Source organism: Tursiops truncatus, chromosome 4, assembly GCF_011762595.2.
Source record: "Tursiops truncatus isolate mTurTru1 chromosome 4, mTurTru1.mat.Y, whole genome shotgun sequence".
NCBI lineage: Eukaryota > Metazoa > Chordata > Mammalia > Artiodactyla > Delphinidae > Tursiops > Tursiops truncatus.
The window spans coordinates 57,911,443-57,931,774 of NC_047037.1; the positions used below are offsets into that span (position 1 = coordinate 57,911,443).

The following is a 20,332-nucleotide window of genomic DNA, read 5'->3' on the forward strand; positions in this document are numbered from 1 at the left end:
AAAATATAAAACATTGCTAGTATTTTAGAAGGTCTTTTCATGTCCCTCCCAGATTGAAAATCTTTCTTTCACCCATCCGAAGAGGTAACTACTATCCTGACCTCTCAGCTAAATATTCTCTAACTTTTCTTTATAGTTTGTATCACCCATCCCTGAGCAATTTCATGCTTCTTGTTTAGTTTTGAAAACCTGAGTAACAAACCTGAACCTAGATGTATACAAAAAGGGCTATATTGCCACTGTTACATATACCTTCCAAGGAGAATAGCAACTGAACTGCATTTGTATGTTATAATCTTGCTTCAGCTTCCCTGAGAGTGTAAATGAGCCCTTTTTTAAGAAGTCGGTGACCAAGGCCATAAGTGAATAGGCAAAACGTCTGTCAGGACAGTAATGTAGGTCAACTTGGAAGATACAGACAATGCAAGGCAGACAAACTTACAAAAGATCATTACTTAATAATATCATCAATATAGCCAAAACATAACAGGAATATTTATATGTTTAAATATATATATATGTATATTTCTCTGAAGTATATAAAAATATATACACACTATATTGCATCATTGCATACATGCAATGGGAAGTGATTAGGTCCTGAGAATTAAACCCTTATGAATGGGACTAGTGCCCTTGTAACAGAGGCCCCAGAGAGATTCCACGCCCCTCCCACCACGTGAGGTTATAGTGAAAAACAGTTCTCTATGAGGAGGTGGGCTCTCACCAGACACCGAATTCACCTGCACCATGATTTTGGACATCCTAGCCTCCAGAACAGTGAGAAATAAATTTCTGTTGCTTATAAACCACACAGCCTGTGGTATTTTGTTATAGCAGCTCAAATGGACTAAGACAAATATATATTTATTTGTTTTAGAAAATTAGAAAGAGCCTCTGGAATTTAAAAATATGATAGCAAAAATGAAAAACTCGATAGAGGAGTTAAGGAAAATAGAGCAAAAACATTAAGAAATGAACCCTAGGAGAGAAAAGATTAAAAAAGTAGAATATCAGTTTAGGAAATACTGCATCCAAATAGTAGGCATTCTAAAAAGCAAAAACAGAGAAAAAGGAGAAAGAGAAAGTATAAATGAAATAATTCAGGAACATGACCCAAAAAGAAAGACATGAGGTATCTTGTGTCCAACACATATATATATATAAATACAGTCACGCCAAGGCACATTATCATGAAATTCCAGAATACTTGAGACAAAAATAAGATATTATAAACTTCCATAAATAAAAGAATGATCATACAAAAAGATAGGGGATTAAGGTTTCTTCAGATTTTTCAGTAGCAACATTGGAAACAAAAAGACACTTGAGCAATGCACTTCAAATGTCTGAAGGAATATGATTTCCAATTTAGAATTTCAGAGCCAGCCAAACTATCATCGGCTATGAAGTAGAATAAAAATACTTTAAGACACAGAAAAATGCAAACATTTTCTTCCCCACATTCTTTCTGAGGAAGCAACTGAAGTAAACAAGGGCCACTAACACAGAAGAGAGGTGAAATGAATCCCCAGGATGTTGGTGAAGCGAGATCTCAAGATGATATCTGTGTATCTGATGAAGAGTATAGCAAGTCCAATTTAGAGAAGGTAAAAACATCTCTGGGAGAGACTTTGGAATTGAATTGTTGATAAGTAGTTAGAACATTAAGTTAAAAAAAAATTTAAACTCTAGGAAAATATAAAGTCATCCCTGAAAAGTAATCCTCATTTATCTTATGGCTCAGATATGAATATATGAATATATATAATTGATATAACCTAAATTTCTATAAGACTAAATTGGAGGAAAACAATAGAAAGTGTACATGTTGTAGGGGAGGCAGGAGAAAGAAGAGACCTAAGGTCTCCTCTTCCATAGCAAGAAGTCAATAGATAATGTCCACATATGATTTAGAAATATAAAAGATAGCAAAATAATAAGCTAAAAAATTAAAAGTGTTGTCTCTGGGAAAGGGGAAATAATTATAGATGGGAGTGGGCACAACAGTTTCTAAAATTCCTTGAGAACTAATTGATTCTTTAAATTACGTATAATTTTGGCAAAAAGAAAAGCTCAAGAGGAGATATATAATTTTTAAAAAGAAAGAAAGTGTATCCTGTGTGCTCTACAGAGAATCCAGGACTGAAAGTCTGAGGTCTGGTAGCACCAGAGGTGACTGAGAGAAGTGGAAGGATGTTCAGAAGGTCAATATACAATATATCGTTCTCAAGTTTAGATTCGTATTTTAACCTCAAGTTATCAAATCATTTTTTCGCTCTTAAGCTGACTTCCTTCACCATCTTCTTTAGGCAACTCATCATCTAATTCTTATGCCCATTCCACTTTAATTAGGTTGCTAATGGTATTAAGATGTAATATAGCAGTTAAGGGCATAAACTTTAGAATCAGAAAAACTGACTTTAAATTCTAACTTGATCCTTTATTTGTTATATGGTCTTTGGTGAGTTAATTAACACCTCTGAGCTTTAGTTTTCTCTTTTGTGAAATGAATAATAATGGCCACCTCTAAGGGCTAATGAGAGGATTAAATGAAGCAATATATGTAAAGATGCTGAGTACACTGGCATGTAATGAGTGCTCAGTTACTATCAATAAACTCTAGAAGAGTATTACTGTTAGAATCAATATTTTAATTTAAGTATGAGACAATTATTTGAAATCATTATGGGCATTTTGTGCTTCCTTTTAAACTACTCATCACGATTCATTGTTGGATCATGGAATTAATTCAGTGGATCATTATTAACATTTTAAAAACTATAAAACAGAGTAATAAGGAATAGACCAAGGTACTTTGTACTAAGAAGGATTTATTTAAATGTTTGAGAAAGATTGGCCTAAATGTTGATGGGAGGGAAGCATGCTATTTGAAGTTTCGTAGTGTTTCTCTCCTTTTAAGTAAAAGAACAGTTATGGAAAAATAAAGATGATATAAATAATTGTATATGTTTCTCAAATTCTTTGCTACAATAATAAATTATAATGAAAGTCTAGGGTCAAGTCCATGTTTACAATAGGTTAACTCCTACTTTTCAGGACTACCAAAGTCCAAAAAGGAACTTTTTGGAGTTCATTGCATCCTAGCTCATCTTTTATACCTAGGAATAAAATTCTGAAGTATTAAAAACAAGTTTAGTTTATAAAAATGTCTTTAACAATATTTTTATATTTTAAAAGAATCAGGGAATTCCCTGGCTGTCCAGTTGTTAGGACTCCGTGCTTCCACTGCCTGGGACCTGGGTTTGATCCCTGATCGGGGAACTAAGATCCCACAAGCCCTGCAGTCTGGCTAAAAATTAAAAATTAAAAAAATAAAAAATGAAAGAATCAGATATATTTTTATTACCCAGACCTTGGTTTTTAAATACAATTCCCTAGTGAAAGGAACCAGGTTTCCTTGGAGAAATAGCTGGTTTTCCACAACCATCTGGGGGAATGGAAAGTATAAGAAGAACCTAGAAAAATTTGTGCAAGAAAATACAGATTGCTCAAATATTGATGAGCCACATTAAAAGAACTCACAAGCCAGTTTGAAGAGGTTCCCATTGGTTAAATCTAGGACAAATTATGAATCAAAAAAATATTGGAAAAATATTATCCTTAGGCTGGGATACAGAAAATATAAAATAAGCGTGAAACATCTTATAGTAATATATTTTGATAAAACTATGTGCTCTCCAGCCTGAGTTTCTGGTCTTACGAGAGCCACATCTTTGTTTATTCTATCTTTAATGGATTCCCATTGTCCTTAATATAAAATTTACAGCTCGGTGCTCTGTGACCGCCTAGAGGGGTGGGATAGGGAGGGTGGGAGGAAGGGAAACGCAGGAGGGAAGAGATATGGGAACATATGTATATGTATAACTGATTCACTTTGTTATAAAGCAGAAACTAACACACCATTGTAAAGCAATTATACCCCAATAAAGATGTTAAAAAAAAAATTTAAATCCCTTGGTTGTTTGCCAGGGATCTCTAGCCAAGTTCATCTTTTGCCACATCTCCCCTGTGCTCTGTGCTCCAGTCATTCTCCCCTTTAGAAGCCTTCACACAATCTTTTTTTCTCTGACTAGTATACTGTCCCCTTTACTACTGTCCCCCTTCTACCTAGTTAAATCTGGAAAAAACTTTTTCAGATTTCAGCACAGTGGTGCTCCTTCAGAGAGGTGAATTGACTATATAGGGTAACCACAATAGAATTGGGCCTGCCATAGAGAGTTCGCTTGCCTTCTGGTCCAATATGCTTTCACAGTTTTCTTTCATATTAAATTACTTTATGAATTTAACTCCAAATAAATGCAGGAAAAAAAAGCAACATTCCAATAACCCTAACAAATTAAACTTTTTTCATTTGTTTAAGCTCGTCTTATTCTTATCTATTTGTGCATGTACATTTTACATAGTTGTCATAATTGTGCAGATCAACTTTTATATTCTGCTTTAGTTTTTATTCACATATTTTAAGCATTTTCCATGATGTTTCATAGGTTAGGGATTTATTTTTATTATTCTTATCTCCTGCATTCATTCATCATTAGAACCCACAATATTTTGAGTACTAGGCATGCTAATGTGCAGAAGCAGAAGTAAATCATTGCTCTAGGGGAGTTTATGTCTAGTTTACATTAGTCAGACATTTTGCTTTCTATCTTTTATTAATATTATTATTATTAGTCTATATTAATAAGATAATATATTCTCCCGTGCTTTGTGAATTAGGCTAAGTAGCCTCTTTTCCCAAATAGTCCCATTGATAAATTGCACTGACTGTTACTCTAATTTCTCCTCATAAACTTTCCCTAGGAAATCTCATCTGCTTTCCTGACCTTAAATGCTAAATATTCACCGGAGTCTCCCCAAACTTAATCTCTACTCTATACTTCTACTAAAATCTTCACTGAATGTTTTGAAGACACCTCAAATGCAATTATTTCTCCAACAGAACTCCTTAACTCCCTCCACAAATCTTCCATTATGTTCTAAATTAATGGTATCATTAGGTACCCAATTGTCCAAGTAAAAACTTAAATTTATCCTTGAGTCTCTCCTCATTTCTCATCATATATCTAGCTACTAGCTCCCATTTCTTCAACATTTTAAACATCTCAATTTTATCTCTTTTTCTCCACTCTCATCACTTTAGTTCATGTTCTACTTATCTCTCCTCTATGCTTACAATAGACTTTTAAATGGTTTCTGCTTTCTCTGCTGCGGTTTTTAAATCTTTCTTCCTCTTTACTGATAAAAATTCTCTTTCTAAACCCCAAATGTGGTCAAGTGATCTCCCTACTTCTAAACTTGCAATGGTTTGTTCATTATCTGACACCATCACCATAATTTGTTGAGTACCTGGTATATATATCCTAGGCCTTCTTCTAAGTACTTTATATATATTATTTCATTTAATCCTCACATCAGCCTTTTTGGAGTGGTCACTATTTTCATCCCAGTTTTATGAATGAGAAGACCAGGGCACAGAGAATTTAAATAATTTTCCCAAGTTTACAGCAGTAAGTGGCAAAGCCAGCAGTTTGAATCTGGAGTCATTGCTCTTAATATTACATTACAGCTGCCTTTCAGAAATACAATAATCCCAAACCTCTTAATGTGGCTTACATTATTCTTCCCAGTTGGATCCAAAACCCATCCATCCATTCATTAATATTTATTAAGTACCAAATGTAATTGGAAATTTTAAAAAAAAAACTTCCTTCAAAGAGTTTATGTGTTGGTGGAAAATAATATGAGGAAAATATTAAAGGGAAAATTTTGCAATTAAGTAGTATAACTCAATGAAATAGAAATAGTCTTAATTCTATGTGAACAGAGTGAAAAGCTTCAACTGGGCTGAATTTTCCTTCTTCATACTTTGGTCATTATTCTTGGTTTTGGGGTTTGGAATGAGTCCGTGGGTTTGGAATGAGTCCTTCCTTGACTATATGACAAACTATAGTTTCTTCAAGATGCCACTAAATTGGGCTTCCCTGGTGGCCCAGTGGTTGGGACTCCGTGCTTCCAATGCAGGGGGCACGGTTTCAATCCCTGGTGGGGGAAGTTCCGCATGCCGTGAGGTGTGGCCAAAAAAAAAAAAAGAAAAAAGATGCCACTAAATTGTCTCTGCCCTATTGGAACACACTGGATTCTCAGCACAGAATTGGCATTCCTCCTTCGTCCATCTTACATGGTACAGAGTAATACTAGATAGTCTGTTGAATTCTCATTGCTTATTTATGGGGCTGTCCCCCACCTCAACCCCAGACTCTAAACAAAGATCAGTCTTATTTTTCTTTGTATTCCTTTTTATTACATCTAGCACTGGGTATATACTATCAATAATTGTTTAAACCATAAAAAAAATGACAGCAGTCAATACTGTTTACTACGTGCCTGGTTTTCTTTTAACATGGATAAATGGATAGATGAATGAATGAATAAATGAGAGAAATAGTCTGGAGAGAGGCTGACTGGTTAAAGCCGTGCTTCACCGATTCTCCGAGTCACCACTAGGTTCTGCTCTCTTTGCATTGTAGTAGGCAGAATTCGAAGATGGCCTTCATGATTCTTGCTCCCTGGTTATTCATGTTCTGTGTAGCTTGAACCTGTAACTTGCTGCTAACCAATAGAATATGGCAAAGGTATAGATTTGCAGATGCAATTAAGGTTTTGTATAAATTGACTTCAATTAATCAAGAGATATTATCCTGGGTGGGCCTAACCTAATCAGGTGAGCCCTTTAAAAGAGAGTCTGAGACTATGAGGGTTAATTTTATGTGTCAACTTGGCTAACCTATGGTGCCCAGTTGTTCAGTCAAACACCAGTCTAGATGTGGCTGTGAACGTTTTTTAAAGATGTGATTAACATTTAAATGTTAGTAGATTTTGAGTAAAGCAGATTACTCTCTGAGATGTGTTTTTTCCAACACGAACAATTCTCCAATTCTCAGTGGACAGTGACTGGGTGTCCTACGAATTTAACTCAGTTCTGACACTACCTGGAGGCAGCATCGGATCCCATAGGTTAAAGGTTCAGTCCCACAAGTCTGCCCTCACTTCAGATGCCAATCTCAAAGTCCAGGTTGTCACCTGTGCTTCTGACCAACCTATAAATTGGAGAGTCCCACAACCCCCTCCTCAAGTTTGATTAATTCACTAGAGCAGCTCACAGAAACATTTACTTATGTTTACTAGTTTATTATAAAGGATATTAAAAAGGGTACAGATGAATAGTCACGTGAAGAGGTACAAAGCGTAAGGTCTGGGAAGGTCCCAATTGCAGGAGCTTCTGTCCTTAGGGAACTAGGATTCTCCACACTCCCAGTGATTTCAGACACACGCAACAGTAAGTGGCAGCTTGCAGCAAGCAGCCGTGAGCAGTAGCTAGAAGCAAGATCTTAGTTCCCAGTCTGGGAGTCCTAACTGCTAGACCACAGAGGTCAGCGGCTAGGACCTAAACCCCCAGTTCTTGCCTGCCTTGTCGGGAAAGAATTCAGGTGAGGAGGCAGAAGCTAAAGAGAAAAGTAAAAAGTTTATTGGAAAAGCAGAGTACATGCAGAAAGAGGTACAGGCGAACTCAGAGAGAGAGTCTCGCCTTTGGAAACTTTCAATCCTTCATAAGGGGGCAGTTGTCCAGGTCTTTGTCTTCCTTCTGGGCAATCATCTTGCTTTGTCCCCCCTGGCTAATTTGTCTCAGGACCCTCCCCTTAGGTGCACACACACCTCTCAGCCAAGATGGATCTCGATGCAAAGGAGTCTGGGGGAGTCAAGACTCACGGCCTGGTGTTGTTCCCTGACTTTTGAGCCCCAAGGAGCCTTTCTGTGCACGTGTAGTGTTTCCCTTGCCCCAAGGAGGGGAGAAGCGGAGATCCCTTGATCCTTTACTCAAACAAGGTTTTTCCCCTCTTTGTTCTTGCCATGACTGTTACCTTAAGGCATCCACAATAGATGAAGTTTGGCTATTTACCCCTGTCCCTGTGGTAGCTTCCATTTCACAGAGTAAACAGGAGGCTGATTTTAAATGTCTTAACCTGGAGCCCATCTAACTCCTGTCTCAGGAAATGTAAATAGGAGACTAGTTTTTAAGTGTCTGGCCTGAAGCCCCCTTTTTCCTGCCCTATGAAATGTAAACTGGAGGCCAGGTGTAAATGCTTAACCTGCAGCCCATCTATCTCCTGCCTCACCAGCAGGCAGATGTGTTCACCAGCCAGGATAACCATCAAATGTCTCTGTTCAAGAATTTTTACAGTTTTAATTTCCAGCCTCCCTGTTCCTCCTTTCTCTTTCCCAGAGGTCAGGGGTGGGGCTGAAAATTCCAACCCTCTGTTCAGATCCCTTCGTCTTTCTGGCAACCAGCCCCATCCTGAGGCTATCTAGGAGCCCCACCCTAAGTCAACTCATTAGCAAATACGCTGGTGTTACATCTCCTTAATGAATAACCAAAGACATTCAAACCACTCAAGTTGATGTGGCAGTCTTGAGTCTGAGGGCAGCCTGGAGACAGAATTCCTTCCTTTTGGGGAAACCTCAGTCTTTTAAGACCTCAACTGATTGGAGGAGATCCACCCACAGGAGGGAGGGTGTGGTATAATACATATTGTGAAAGAAATTATGCTGTTTTAAGCCTCTAAATCTGTGGTAATTTGTTTTTTATGAAGCAAGAGAAAAATAATACAAATTTTAAATAACTTACCATGCTCAAGTAAGGATCCTGGTGATTGATATTTTGATTATCGTGGTTTTTTTTTTGGAGGGACATGTCATTTCATTTCAAAAATTACAGTTTTTAAAAAATTATAAAAGGTAATACAGGCACTTGAAAAAATATATATAAAAGAAGCCAATTCCCCCTCCTCTCACAAATAAACAGTTCTGCAGCTTATTTCTCTTAATGATATATGTGGAAGTTTTCCATCTTTGCGCATATAGATGTACTACTTATTTCAAAGGTTCCCAAACATTCTTGGTTCATTGCATTCTCAGTAACTCAGTAGTCACTACACTGCCCAAATAAATACCTAATGATTCTGTTTATTAAGTAGTTAGATCTAAAAACTTAAGAAGCATTTATGTCATAACAACTCAACATATATGTGAAAAATAAATAAGTATAAGCTAGTAGAAAGAATACTTTAATCTCATTCTTAAATAATCCAATTTCTAGCTAATGGGATGTGCCTATCCATTGGTCACTACACACCTCTCTTGGAATCACAGAGAACATTACCACCCTCATTTCCTGTTTCATATTGATTTTTGCTTTATTGTTACATTAATTGCTAAAAGCCCATGCTTGCAAAGATGCGAAATCACCAAATGGAATGTAGCATGACTTAATGTTGAAACTGAAGTACCTTGAAATAGCAGTGTGCACAATGTCCAACAGGTGTCAAGCATCACTGTGTTTACCTAAAAAATATAAAATATCTTCAGGCACTCCTGTGAATTCACTGCCATGTCCTGGTGCCTTTTGTTGCTCAATTTGGGAACTCTGGCTGTATCCCATTCCTTTTAATGGGTGCATGTTAATCAATTTTATGGATTAAGTTGTTTTAATTACTGTTCTATTAAGGGTTAACTAAGGTTTTGCTGGCTTTTATTTCTTTTCCTCTTTCATTTATTTTTTTCTTAATTGTTTTTGTGAGTTCCTTCCATCTATGAAAATTCCTTTATGAACAATCCTGCAACCTTATTGAGTACATCTGTAGAATAAATTCCTATAAATTGAATTGCTGGCTTAAATGTTATGATTAATTTAAATATTAATACCATTAAAAATATGTTTCTGAAGAGGTTTAACCAATTTACATATTTGTGTATCGACATGGCATTTTCCAAATTTTTTCTAACACTTGTTTCATGAATCTTTTAAACCTTTATCATTCAAAGAGGGAAAAAGTGGTATCTAAATGACTTTTTTTTCCTTTGCCCACGCTGCAGGCTTGTGGGATCTTAGTTCCCCAACCAGGGATTGAACCTGGGCCCTCAGCAGTGAAAGCACAGAGCCCTAACCACTGGACCGCCAGGGAATTCCCAAATGATGTTTCAATATGTATTTCTCTGTTGGGAGTTTTAGTTGTGAGCATTTTTACTATGTTTTTATTTATATTTAGTTTTATGTCAACTGCTCATGTTCTTTGTCCATTTTTCTGTGGGATTATTTATGTTTCCTTATGACTTATAAGAGATCTTGGGAATTCGCTGGCAGTCAAGTGGTCAGGACTCCACGCTTTCACCACCGAGGGCCTGGGTTCAATCCCTGGTGGGGGAACTAAGATCCCGCAAGCGGCGTGGCCAAAAAAGAAAAAAAAATCTTTAATAAAGAACTTAGTCATTTTTACTCCTGGCTAACTTTGACTCTGTTTTCGGTAACTTTTTTTTCCTTTGAGAAGTTTTAAGTGTTTATGTACTCAAATTTACAGTTTTTCCCCATTGGCTTCTGGGCATTTTGTAATGGCAGAAGCAATTAAACAATAGTTTAAAATTTATCTATATTTACTTGTACTATTTTCATGACTATTTTGCACTTAATTCTTTGTTTCAACTGGAATTAATTTTGATGTAAGTAGTAAAGTAGGGAACTGCATTTGTCAGATTAATTAATGCTACCTGCTATATTAAATAACCTTAAAATCTTTGTGGCATAACATTAATAAAAATTTCTTTCTTGCTCACACAGAGTCCAAACCAGAAAATGACAGACTTCATTTGAACTTCAAATGGGCAATCCATGCTCTTATCTCTTATTAATTATTTTTCAAGTGGGTATGTAATCTAGTCTTTTTTGCTCTAAGTTCAATTTCACATTAGTTTAGGGCCTAGGGTGGAACGAGGTTCAGTTTCTGAGCAAAATAAAACCAGAATGGTCCCTTCCTTTCTTTTTCTCTTTTTCTTTCTTTTCTTAAATATTTATTTATTTATTTATATTATTTATTTGGTTGTGCCGGGTCTTTGTTGTGGCAGGTGGGCTCCTTAGTTGTGGCTTGCTGGCTCTTTAGTTGTGGCATGGGAACTTTTACTTGCAGCATGCACGTGGGATCTAGTTCCCTGACCAGGGATTGAACCCGGGCCCCCTGCATTGGGAGCACAGAGTCTTCATCACTGCGTCACCAGAGAAGTCCCTGGTATGGTTTCCTTCTTCCTTCATCCTGGGTTGCCTATCTCATAGGGACTCTACAATATCAAGACAACTAAACTCAACAGTTTGGTTTAATGTAATTTTCTTTTATATTAATTCTTATACTCAAAGTCTGATAATATATTGTGATTAAAAAAATCAAAGATACCTATAGAACAAAAGTTGAAATATTTTAAATTATGACTCCAGAGTCTTTTATCAGCTATTTATAAAACAGGGCACAATTTGTTTTGGAAACTGTTGGTTAAAATATTAAGAGTTATTTTTATGGGCTTCCTTGGTGGCGCAGTGGTTGAGAGTCCGCCTGCCGATGCAGGGGACATGGGTTCGTGCCCTGATCCGCGAAGATCCCACATGCCGCGGAGCGGCTGGGCCCGTGAGCCATGGCCGCTGAGCCTGCGCGTCCGGAGCCTGTGCTCCGCAATGGGAGAGGCCACAACAGTGAGAGGCCCGTGTACCGCAAAAAAAAAAAAATAATAAATAAATAAAAATTAAAAGTTATTTTAGACTTTCTAAATCTCTGTTTCTTGAGGAAGAAAAACTCCTATAGTCTCTATTTAGTCAAGTTAAAATTATTTTCAAGTGAACAACTTCGAGAAGATGTAAAATGATGATAGCATGTTTCCATATCACATTTCATGAAGACAACTCAAACTAAATATAGTGCCACAAAATTGATCGAAATCTTAAGTTCTTAGTGTTCCAGTAGCTGTGTGTACAAAGTTTCATTATGTGTGTATTTAATTATATTTTTAAGGAACATTTTCCTATTTAATTTATAATTTTAAAAATAAGAAATACTTTTCAACGTAGAAAATATGTAAAACATAGAAAACATGAAGAAAAATAATCATTCATAATGCAACTGCCTGAAGATAACCACTGTTAACATTTTGGTAAACATCTTTATATTTTCATGCAATATATGTATATATTTTCTGTACAAAATTGATTCCATATACAGTATTTGACGGTCTTCCTTTTATAGTTACATTATAGACATTCACTCATATAATATTCCTCTAAAACTTTATCTCTAACAGCTGTGGAATATCCATGGTATAGTTTTTAAAAAATGAAAATACTTTTTTTTCCTGAGAATCAAGTGATATGTTCATTCCAAAAAATTTAGACAGTGCAAAAAAAAAATAAAATTCATGTCAACCATAAGTCCACCTTCTAGAAATATACAACTATTAATATGAATTTCCAAGCCATATGTATATGTATTGAATCTGTGCCTTCCCGCAGTGGAAGCGCAGAGTCCTAACCACTGAACCGCCAGGGAAGTCCTGCAGACACATTATTTTAGAGGTGATTACGTTTGCTGTTTTGTGACTTTTCCTTTCTTTAAAAGTTTTACTTATTTCCCAGTTTTATTGAGATATAATTGACATTCTTTTCCTTTTAATAATGAATGTCTTTTCAAGATGATGAATATAGATCTATAACAAAATTTTAAAATTTGTGTAATATTCTATTATGAGTATAACATGGGGGCAGCAAACAGGGTCGGGAGGTAGGCTTTGAAAATGGAAATGTGGGGGACATAAATCTAGTTCTGCTAACTTAAAACTTATGAGGTCTTAGGTAAATGACTGGTTGTGAGACAGGCTGCGTCCTGGGCCCCTTTGCTGGGACCTGGGCCCCTTTGCTGCAGTGCTTGCACCTGGACACACTGCTCCTCGAGCAACAAAATACAAAGAAAGTCTATGGGACTAAAAATAACTGCAGGCATGCACAGTTAGGGCAAATCCTGGACAAAAGATACAGAGACCAACATCCCAACTAACACTTTTGAAGAGCTTGGAGCAAAAGCAGGGTACTGAGCATGCCCCATGCACCACCTAAGGGGTGGGCAAACCAACTAAGGCACCCCTCTGGCCTGAGCCCTGGACACACCCCTACCCTCACCCCATATAAAGAACAAGCTTGCCTCCCCCTCCCCTCAGGGAATGAGCAAAAAAGGGAACGTGTTGTTTGTTCTCGATCCCCCTTGCTGCAGCAGGGGCCCCAATAAAGCCTTGCCTGGGTTTCTTTTCTGACCTCATCAATTTCTGTTGATTAAGGAGGCCAAGAATCCTGGTCGGTAACAGTTGCTGCAAATCTCAATTGCTTAATGGAAATCATAAGGTCTACCTAGCAGGAGTAGTAAAGTGTTGGTGGGAAGGGGTTTGGTGGGGGGAGAGGGGGTTGTCCAAACTCAAAATGTTTTTAGCATGCAAGACCTGAAGAGGACCAATCTTTATTCTTCAAAGTTAAGATAATTTGGCCTTGTTCCAAACGGAACTATCACAGCCCTACCCAAAGTCACTCACATTGAGAAACAAATGCGAAGGCCAAGGAAGGAAGAAGAAAGGAAGGAAGAGAAGGGAAGAAGGAAGGAAGATCTGTAAAACAAAGTAGGACACTCATACATTGCTGGTGGGAATGCAAATGGTGTGGCTGCTTTGGAAAAGAGTCTGGCAATTCTTCAAAAGCTTAAACATGGAGTTGCCATGAGTCAGCAATTCCAATTCCAAGTGTATACCCAAGAGCAGTTAAAAGATCTGTCTATACAATAACTTGTGTTGGAATCTTCATATCGGCATTATTCCTAACAGCTAAAAAAGTGGAAACGAACCAACTGGCCATCAACAGATGAATGAATAAGTAAAATGATGTGGTATATCATACAATGGTATTTTTGATAATAAAAAGGAATGAATAGTGGTATATGCTACAACATGGCTGACTCTTGAAAATACTATGTTAACTGAAAGAAGCTAGTCATAAAAGACCACATATTATATGATTCCATTTGTATGAAATGTCTAGACTAGGCAAATCTATAGAGACAAAAAGCAGACTAGCGGTTGCCTAGGGCTTTGGGAGTTGGGCTGAAATGGGGAGTGACTATCAACAGGTGAAAGGGTTTTTTGCGGGAGTGGTGAAAATGTTCTCAAATTGATTGTGGAGATGATTGCACAACTGTGTGAATATACTAAAAACCATTGAACTGTATGCCTTAAATGGATGAATTGTATGGTGCGTGAATTATATCTCAATAAAGCTGTTGGAAAAAAAGCAAACTAGGGCATTGTAGTTCTGAAGGATCATAATAAGATGGTATATAAAGTGTTGGACACGTGAAGCCCTTAGTAAATGGTGGCTATTACTCATTGATGGGTTAGTGTGTTTGCGTTTTCCTCACAGTGATGAACATTTTATAAAGAACATTCTGTACATAGCAATATGGTGCACTTTTGAAGCCTCCATTTCCTTTCCTAACCTTTGAAGATGTAGAAGTGCTGATGGAACGTTATGTACATTTTTAAAGGACACCCCCCCCCGCCCCCTTTCCCCAGAAAGGCTAGGGCTAGGCCAGTGGGCATTTCCTTGAGGCGGTAGAGTGCCAGCAAAGCATCCTTTTCCAGAGTTTTTCTGTCAAAACGGTAAGACAACACACAGAAAAGAATACTTCCACTATTATTTCCAAATGGCTTGCTTTGGGAAAAACTTTTATTGTTAAAACAAATATTCAAAGTATCTCAATCATAACGCTTACGGTATTGCTGCAGGTTCTGGTAGAAAAGCCAAATTGGTTCTGCTCTTATCCTGTTTCTGGAAGTTCGCGTGCACTGCAGCAGGGGAAAACTTGCTCTCCCTCTCTCTCGTTTCCCTGATTACCTTCTAACAATGATATTACCCCCTACATTTTGCTGCGGCTTGGAAACACAGCTAAGTTGAACTGGACGTAATTAGTTTGACTTTTTAAACAGCTAAAGTGGTAACAGGTGAGGAGAGAGCGGGGCCGAACAGTGTGGAGTCAGGTGGAGGCCACCGATTTTTTTTTAAGACCGAGGCGAGAGAATTTAGAGCCCACTGTACATCCATTTTTAGGCTCCCTCTTTCCCCCAAAGTTTGTGCCAGTGGGCGTCTGAAGCCCCCAGAGTGGGGGCTTCTCTGGGTGGGGAAGCTACTTCAGGGTTACCAGAACCTCAAGGAAGTTTCAGGGCAGGATGCCCGAAACCGGCAGAACGCAGAAGCGTGGGACACGCGGCGCCCGTTGGGCCAGTTTAGTCCCGGCTGGCAGGAGGCCCGCACAGGCTGGGGCTGGTAAGCTGCGGGCACTGGGGGGCGGGAACGTAGGGGCGGGTCAACAAGGTCGGGCAATTGTGTCGGGAGGCGAACAGAACGTTGCGGCGGCGGGCGGAGCCGGGGGCTAGCGATGTAAGGAGCGGGGGTATCCCACTGGGAGAATCAGGACTGCGCAGTGAGACCCCAAGGGTGTGGAGCTGGGGATCCCAGTCCCCGCCCCGTTTTCCCCGTCCCTCCCCCTGCCTCCTTCACGCCCCTCCCCCTCCTCCTCTCTGGTTGGAAAGTTTCTAGAATCTCTTCCCAGCGGCCTTTGCGGTTCCAACATGGCGGAGCTGACGGTGGAGGTTCGCGGCTCCAACGGGGCTTTCTACAAGGTACCGACCCTTTTGCCGCTTTGTCGGGTCTTCTGGGGCCTGGGGCCGGTTTGAGGGAGGGTTGGTGGTCCTGGAGAGTGAGGTTTGGGGTCGAAAATGGCGGCTAGGCCAAAGCCCGAGGCCGCTAGGTTCATCGCTTCTCCCCCCTCCACCCGCGGTTTAACGGTCTCGGGGGCCCGGGCTCCGTTATGTTTTGAAACAACACGTCGGATATCTTTTGCGTATTCCTATTTATTAATCTTCTTCTTGGATGCTCGTGTGGCCCTTGGCGGGCCGGTGAGGAGAAGCCGAATGGCGGCAGGGAGCTCCCTGGTAGCAGGCCCGAGCTCCGGGAGGTTGGGGGCAGTCGTGAAAGGAGGTGGTGGGATTGTGTGGTCACAGCCGCTCCCCCGCCCCTCGGACTGGGCCGAGCGGGAGCGCCTCGGCCCGCTGCTCCGACCCCTCCCCACCCCCTTGGGGGGGGGCGCCTCGCGGAATCTTAGGAATTCACCTTTGTACTAGGGTTTCGGCCTAATAAACTTCTGTGTCTGAAGGGGGAGCGGGTGCCGGATTGAGGGTTAGGATCGAAGAGAAAACTAGAAAATCTTGAAATGTGGCGGGTAGAAATATTTTTTGCGGCCTGGGAAATTGGGCGGCGCCTTAGCTCCTCTATTACGGAAGAAAAGGCGAGAGTTCTAGGCTTTAAGATTTAAAATGTGAAATGGATTAAGGAGACACAGGTGGGGAGGTGACTAGTTTCTTTATCAGTTAGTACCCAGTGTTTGGGGAAGGTGTTGACCCCCCCTCGAGGTTTTTTGTTTCCATCGGGTGGAAGGAGGTGCATTACTGTGGGATCGGATCTGGAAAACGGAAGAGGAATTCGAGAGTAGAGAAATTTAGTAGGGGCTTCCAATGTAGGGGTGACATAGATGAAAATGAAATCCTTACAGTTTAGTTTTGCCATTATAACGGTCCTTTCTCCCGATTCTCCCTTTCTCCCAAAGTATGCCACGAGGTTACAAGATCAATACAAAATCTCCCCAGCTGTTGTTGTCAGTCAGTGTCACTAAGCCAGCATCTCAAATGTTTGAGAGTCCTGGCTATTTTTATGAAGGGCCTTCTCCTAATACAGGAGTAGTATTGTGAGTACGCAGAATGTATTCTCACTGGGTTTCGTTTCAGCGTGCCTTTTATCCCGCACAGAATTTTTTTTACTACGTGGTCATAATTCCTAGTTTCAGCGTTGCTTTTCCTTTCCTAGTTTGCTAATTAGCTATGTGGAATTGGTTTAGTTATCACTTGGTAATAGCATGGTGGGGAATCACAGTTGGCTCTGAAGGATCTCCGTAAGTATTTACAAGTTTAAATCTTAAGGTGGTTAGCATGAAGTAAAAACTGGGACTGCTTGGTGGAAAGGAGTCCTTTAATCCTTTAATGTGTGACTGGTTACATTATCAGTCTAGTTTTACAACTAGGTGTCAGAGAAAAGACTTGAGTAAAATTTGAGTAGATACTTAATTAACTTCTGTTCTTTATTTAAGATTTTCTTTGATGTGGACCATATTTTAAAAGTCTTTATTGAATTTGTTACAACTCTTGCTTCTGTTTTATGCTTTGGTTTTTTTGGCTGAGAGGCATGTGGGATCTTAGTTCCCCTACCAGGGATCCGGCCCATACCGCCTGCATGGAAGGCGAAGTCTTAACCACTGCACTTCCACGGAAGTCCCCTTCTGTTCTTAAACCTAATGGCTGCCTTCTCTGAACGACAGCAGATACAATTGTGGCACAATGCACAAAGAATGGGCTTATACTTTTTCTTGTCAAGGGTAGATAAGGTTCATCATATTTGTATCATTTTTACTATTTGGCTATTCAGTTCTTGTGTAATGGAGGTATGCATTTTTTCCTGGCATATCGAAATACAGAAAAGATTATTTTGCCTTAACAAATTATTTTCAGCATGTTGATGGTAGATACAACACCATTTCTTTTTATCCAAGTATATTTTATTTATGTTGTTCACCTGCTATACATTTATTATTTTTTTTAATTCATAAGGTTGAATAAGATCGTCAGTTTGAGTGTTTTAGTAAAGATTGTTTACCATCTTACTTCGGTTTCCCAAAGTTTTTTTGTTGTTTTATTTTGCTTTTGGCAATTCACGAATCAAATGCCGCCATTTTGGAACTCCAAAGTATTTTGTTGTTGATACCTATCCATACTCTACAAAATCTGCTTGATTCTTAGACTTTGATTCCATTACCCATTTTTGTCTAACAAAGTAAAGAAAGGTGGTTTTTTGGCAGAGGTTGGGAAGGACCCTAGTCACGTTGTCTCTACTGAGATAGCACTTGAACGTTTGGAATTTTATGTCCTGCCATATTCCATTTGTACATGCACTATGTGTAAACTACGGTCTTCGAACTCTGAAATAGTGAGCATGATGAAGTGGAAGGAGCCGTGCATTTGAAGTTAAACACATGGGAATTCTAGGTCTGTACATACTTAAGCTTACTTAACATTGTCTAGCAATGCACCCTTGACCAAATATCCCTGGGCTATAGTCTTTTGTATAAAATGAGGCTTTTGAAGTAGTTCAGTAGTCTACAGTATTTTTTTTTTTTTTTTTTTTTGCGTTACGCGGGCCTCTCACTGTTGTGGCCTCTCCCGTTACGGAGCACAGGCTCCGGACGCGCAGACTCAGCGGCCATGGCTCATGGGCCCAGCCGCTCCGAGGCATGTGGGATCCTCCCGGACCGGGGCACGAACCCGCGTCCCCTGCATCGGCAGGCGGACTCTCAACCAATGCGCCACCAGAGAAGCCCTACAGTATTTTTTATCCCATGAAACTGTCCGCTTGGAAAAAATATTGGGTCACCGCAGAAGCAGTTTTATTAATTTAATTACATGAATTTTTTGAGATTAATTTGCATATGGTAAAGTGCATCTTTTTTGTCATACAGTTATGTGAGCTTTGATAAATGCTAACAGTTGTGTAACCACTACCACTAGCATGGAGGGATAGAATAGTTCCACCATCCCCTTAATTTCTATCCTGCCCCTTTGCAGTCATCCTCTCTCCACACCCTCAGAACCTGGGGTGGTTTCTGTCCCCATAGTTTTGCCTTTTCCAGAATGTCCTAAACATAATCATACAGATACTGTGTAGAGTTTTCAGTTTGGCTTTTGTTTAGTGTGGAAGTAATTTTATTTTAAGTAATTTTTTTTTAATTTAAAAAATAATACATGGTCAGTGAGGGATTTTAGAAACTATCAGAAAAAACCAGAAGTTGCCTTGAGATAACAGCAGGTAACATTTTGGTGTAAACAGCAGGTAACATTTTGGTGTATTCTTTTCTTTCAGTGGTGGTTTGCAATATACAGGTGATTGTGATTTTCCTCCTCATTTTCTCCCCTTTTCTCTGCCCTGCCTACCCCCAACACACTTGGCTGTAAATGCGAATTGCCATTGAAGAATTTCAAAGTCATGGGATTAGTAGCCAGTATCATCATGCTTGAGGCAGTGCGCTGTAGATATTGATTAAAGATTTTTAGTGGAACTGAAACTTAATTGCACAAAATAATTGGAACCGGTGAAGAAGATTCAACCCCAAAATAGGATAGTTTTTTTTCCCCCCAAATATTTACACAAATGATTGCATACTAAATACTTTGTTCTGCATCCTGCACTTTTACTTAACAGTGGATCTATGGTAGTTAAAGACATGAAAACTTGATATACTCTTGTTTGAAGCCAGATAACTCTATAGGGGTTGGGAAGAATGGGAAATATGGTAATTAAGCACTTGATGGGGGATGTAATTTTATATAAAAATTCGCTTTTATAGCCTTTTTTATTTGGAGTGAGGCATCATAGGGTTTATACTACTGGTCATTTAAGATGCCTTTTTTCTTTTTGTTTCCTTTTTAAAGCTTTCAGATGGAATTTACATTCTCTGGTAGTGTATTTACAGAGTTGTGTAACCATTACCACAATCTTATTTTAGAACATTTTCGTTAACCCCAAAAACGCCTTGTGCCCATTTGGGGTCATTAAAGTGCTTTTTAACTGATGTATATGATTTTAAGCTTTGTAATAGCATTGCAGCTTGCATAGCCATGAGCAGAATATAATTTTAAATAGAAGTTGAAAGTAAGTCACTCAATTTCTGGCTCTTAGAGAGGAAAGTTTCCATGGTGTTCCAGGGAAATGTGTGATCTCTAAGATGGCTGAATGAATTTTCAGGCCTTCTCTGTAGAAGATAGAATTACTTTTAGAGCTCCGTGATTTCTGGTTTTGACTGTGTAATTGATCAACTATAGAACATTTTAAAGTGCTATAATATTTGCAAAATTTCCTTTTTGCTTTAGTTTAATATTTAAATGAAATTTAAGAGTAAATTATGTAATAGGTTTATTATTGCTAATGATGATGGTCTGTAGAGTTACAGTAAAGGAGTTGTGTTTTGAAAATGTACTGACTTCAGGTTAGTGTAGAATATTGTTGATTTCTTTGTGGAGATTAGTAATTGAGGAAAAGATGGTTGCTCTCTTACTGGGGACACTATGAAGTTAAGAACATACAGTTCTAGATGTTACGAAGCTGTTTTTGTACATGTTTTAAAATGCAGTTTTTTAAATATGTAAAAGAACTAGGATTTAACTAAGTGAAAAGGCCACTTAATTTTTTTTTTTTTTTTTTGGGGTACGCGGGCCTCTCACTGCTGTGGCCTCTCCCGTTGCG

The 20,332-nt window shown here is 38.8% G+C and overlaps 1 protein-coding gene across 5 annotated transcripts in view; it reads left to right on the forward strand.

Moving 5' to 3' along the window:
* Nucleotides 1-15,409: 15,409 nt before the first annotated feature.
* Nucleotides 15,410-20,332, forward strand: part of FXR1 (FMR1 autosomal homolog 1) — a 56,225-nt gene continuing 51,302 nt past the window's right edge. For 2 of the 5 annotated variants that reach the window (XM_019946141.3, XM_019946142.3), the window contains exon 1: nucleotides 15,410-15,609. In XM_019946141.3, the coding sequence (XP_019801700.1) occupies nucleotides 15,559-15,609 (51 nt within the window). In that variant the 5' untranslated portion in view covers nucleotides 15,410-15,558. The remainder of the gene's footprint in view (nucleotides 15,610-20,332) is intronic. The other 3 variants (XM_073803925.1, XM_073803924.1, XM_019946143.3) reach the window with 3 other exon arrangements.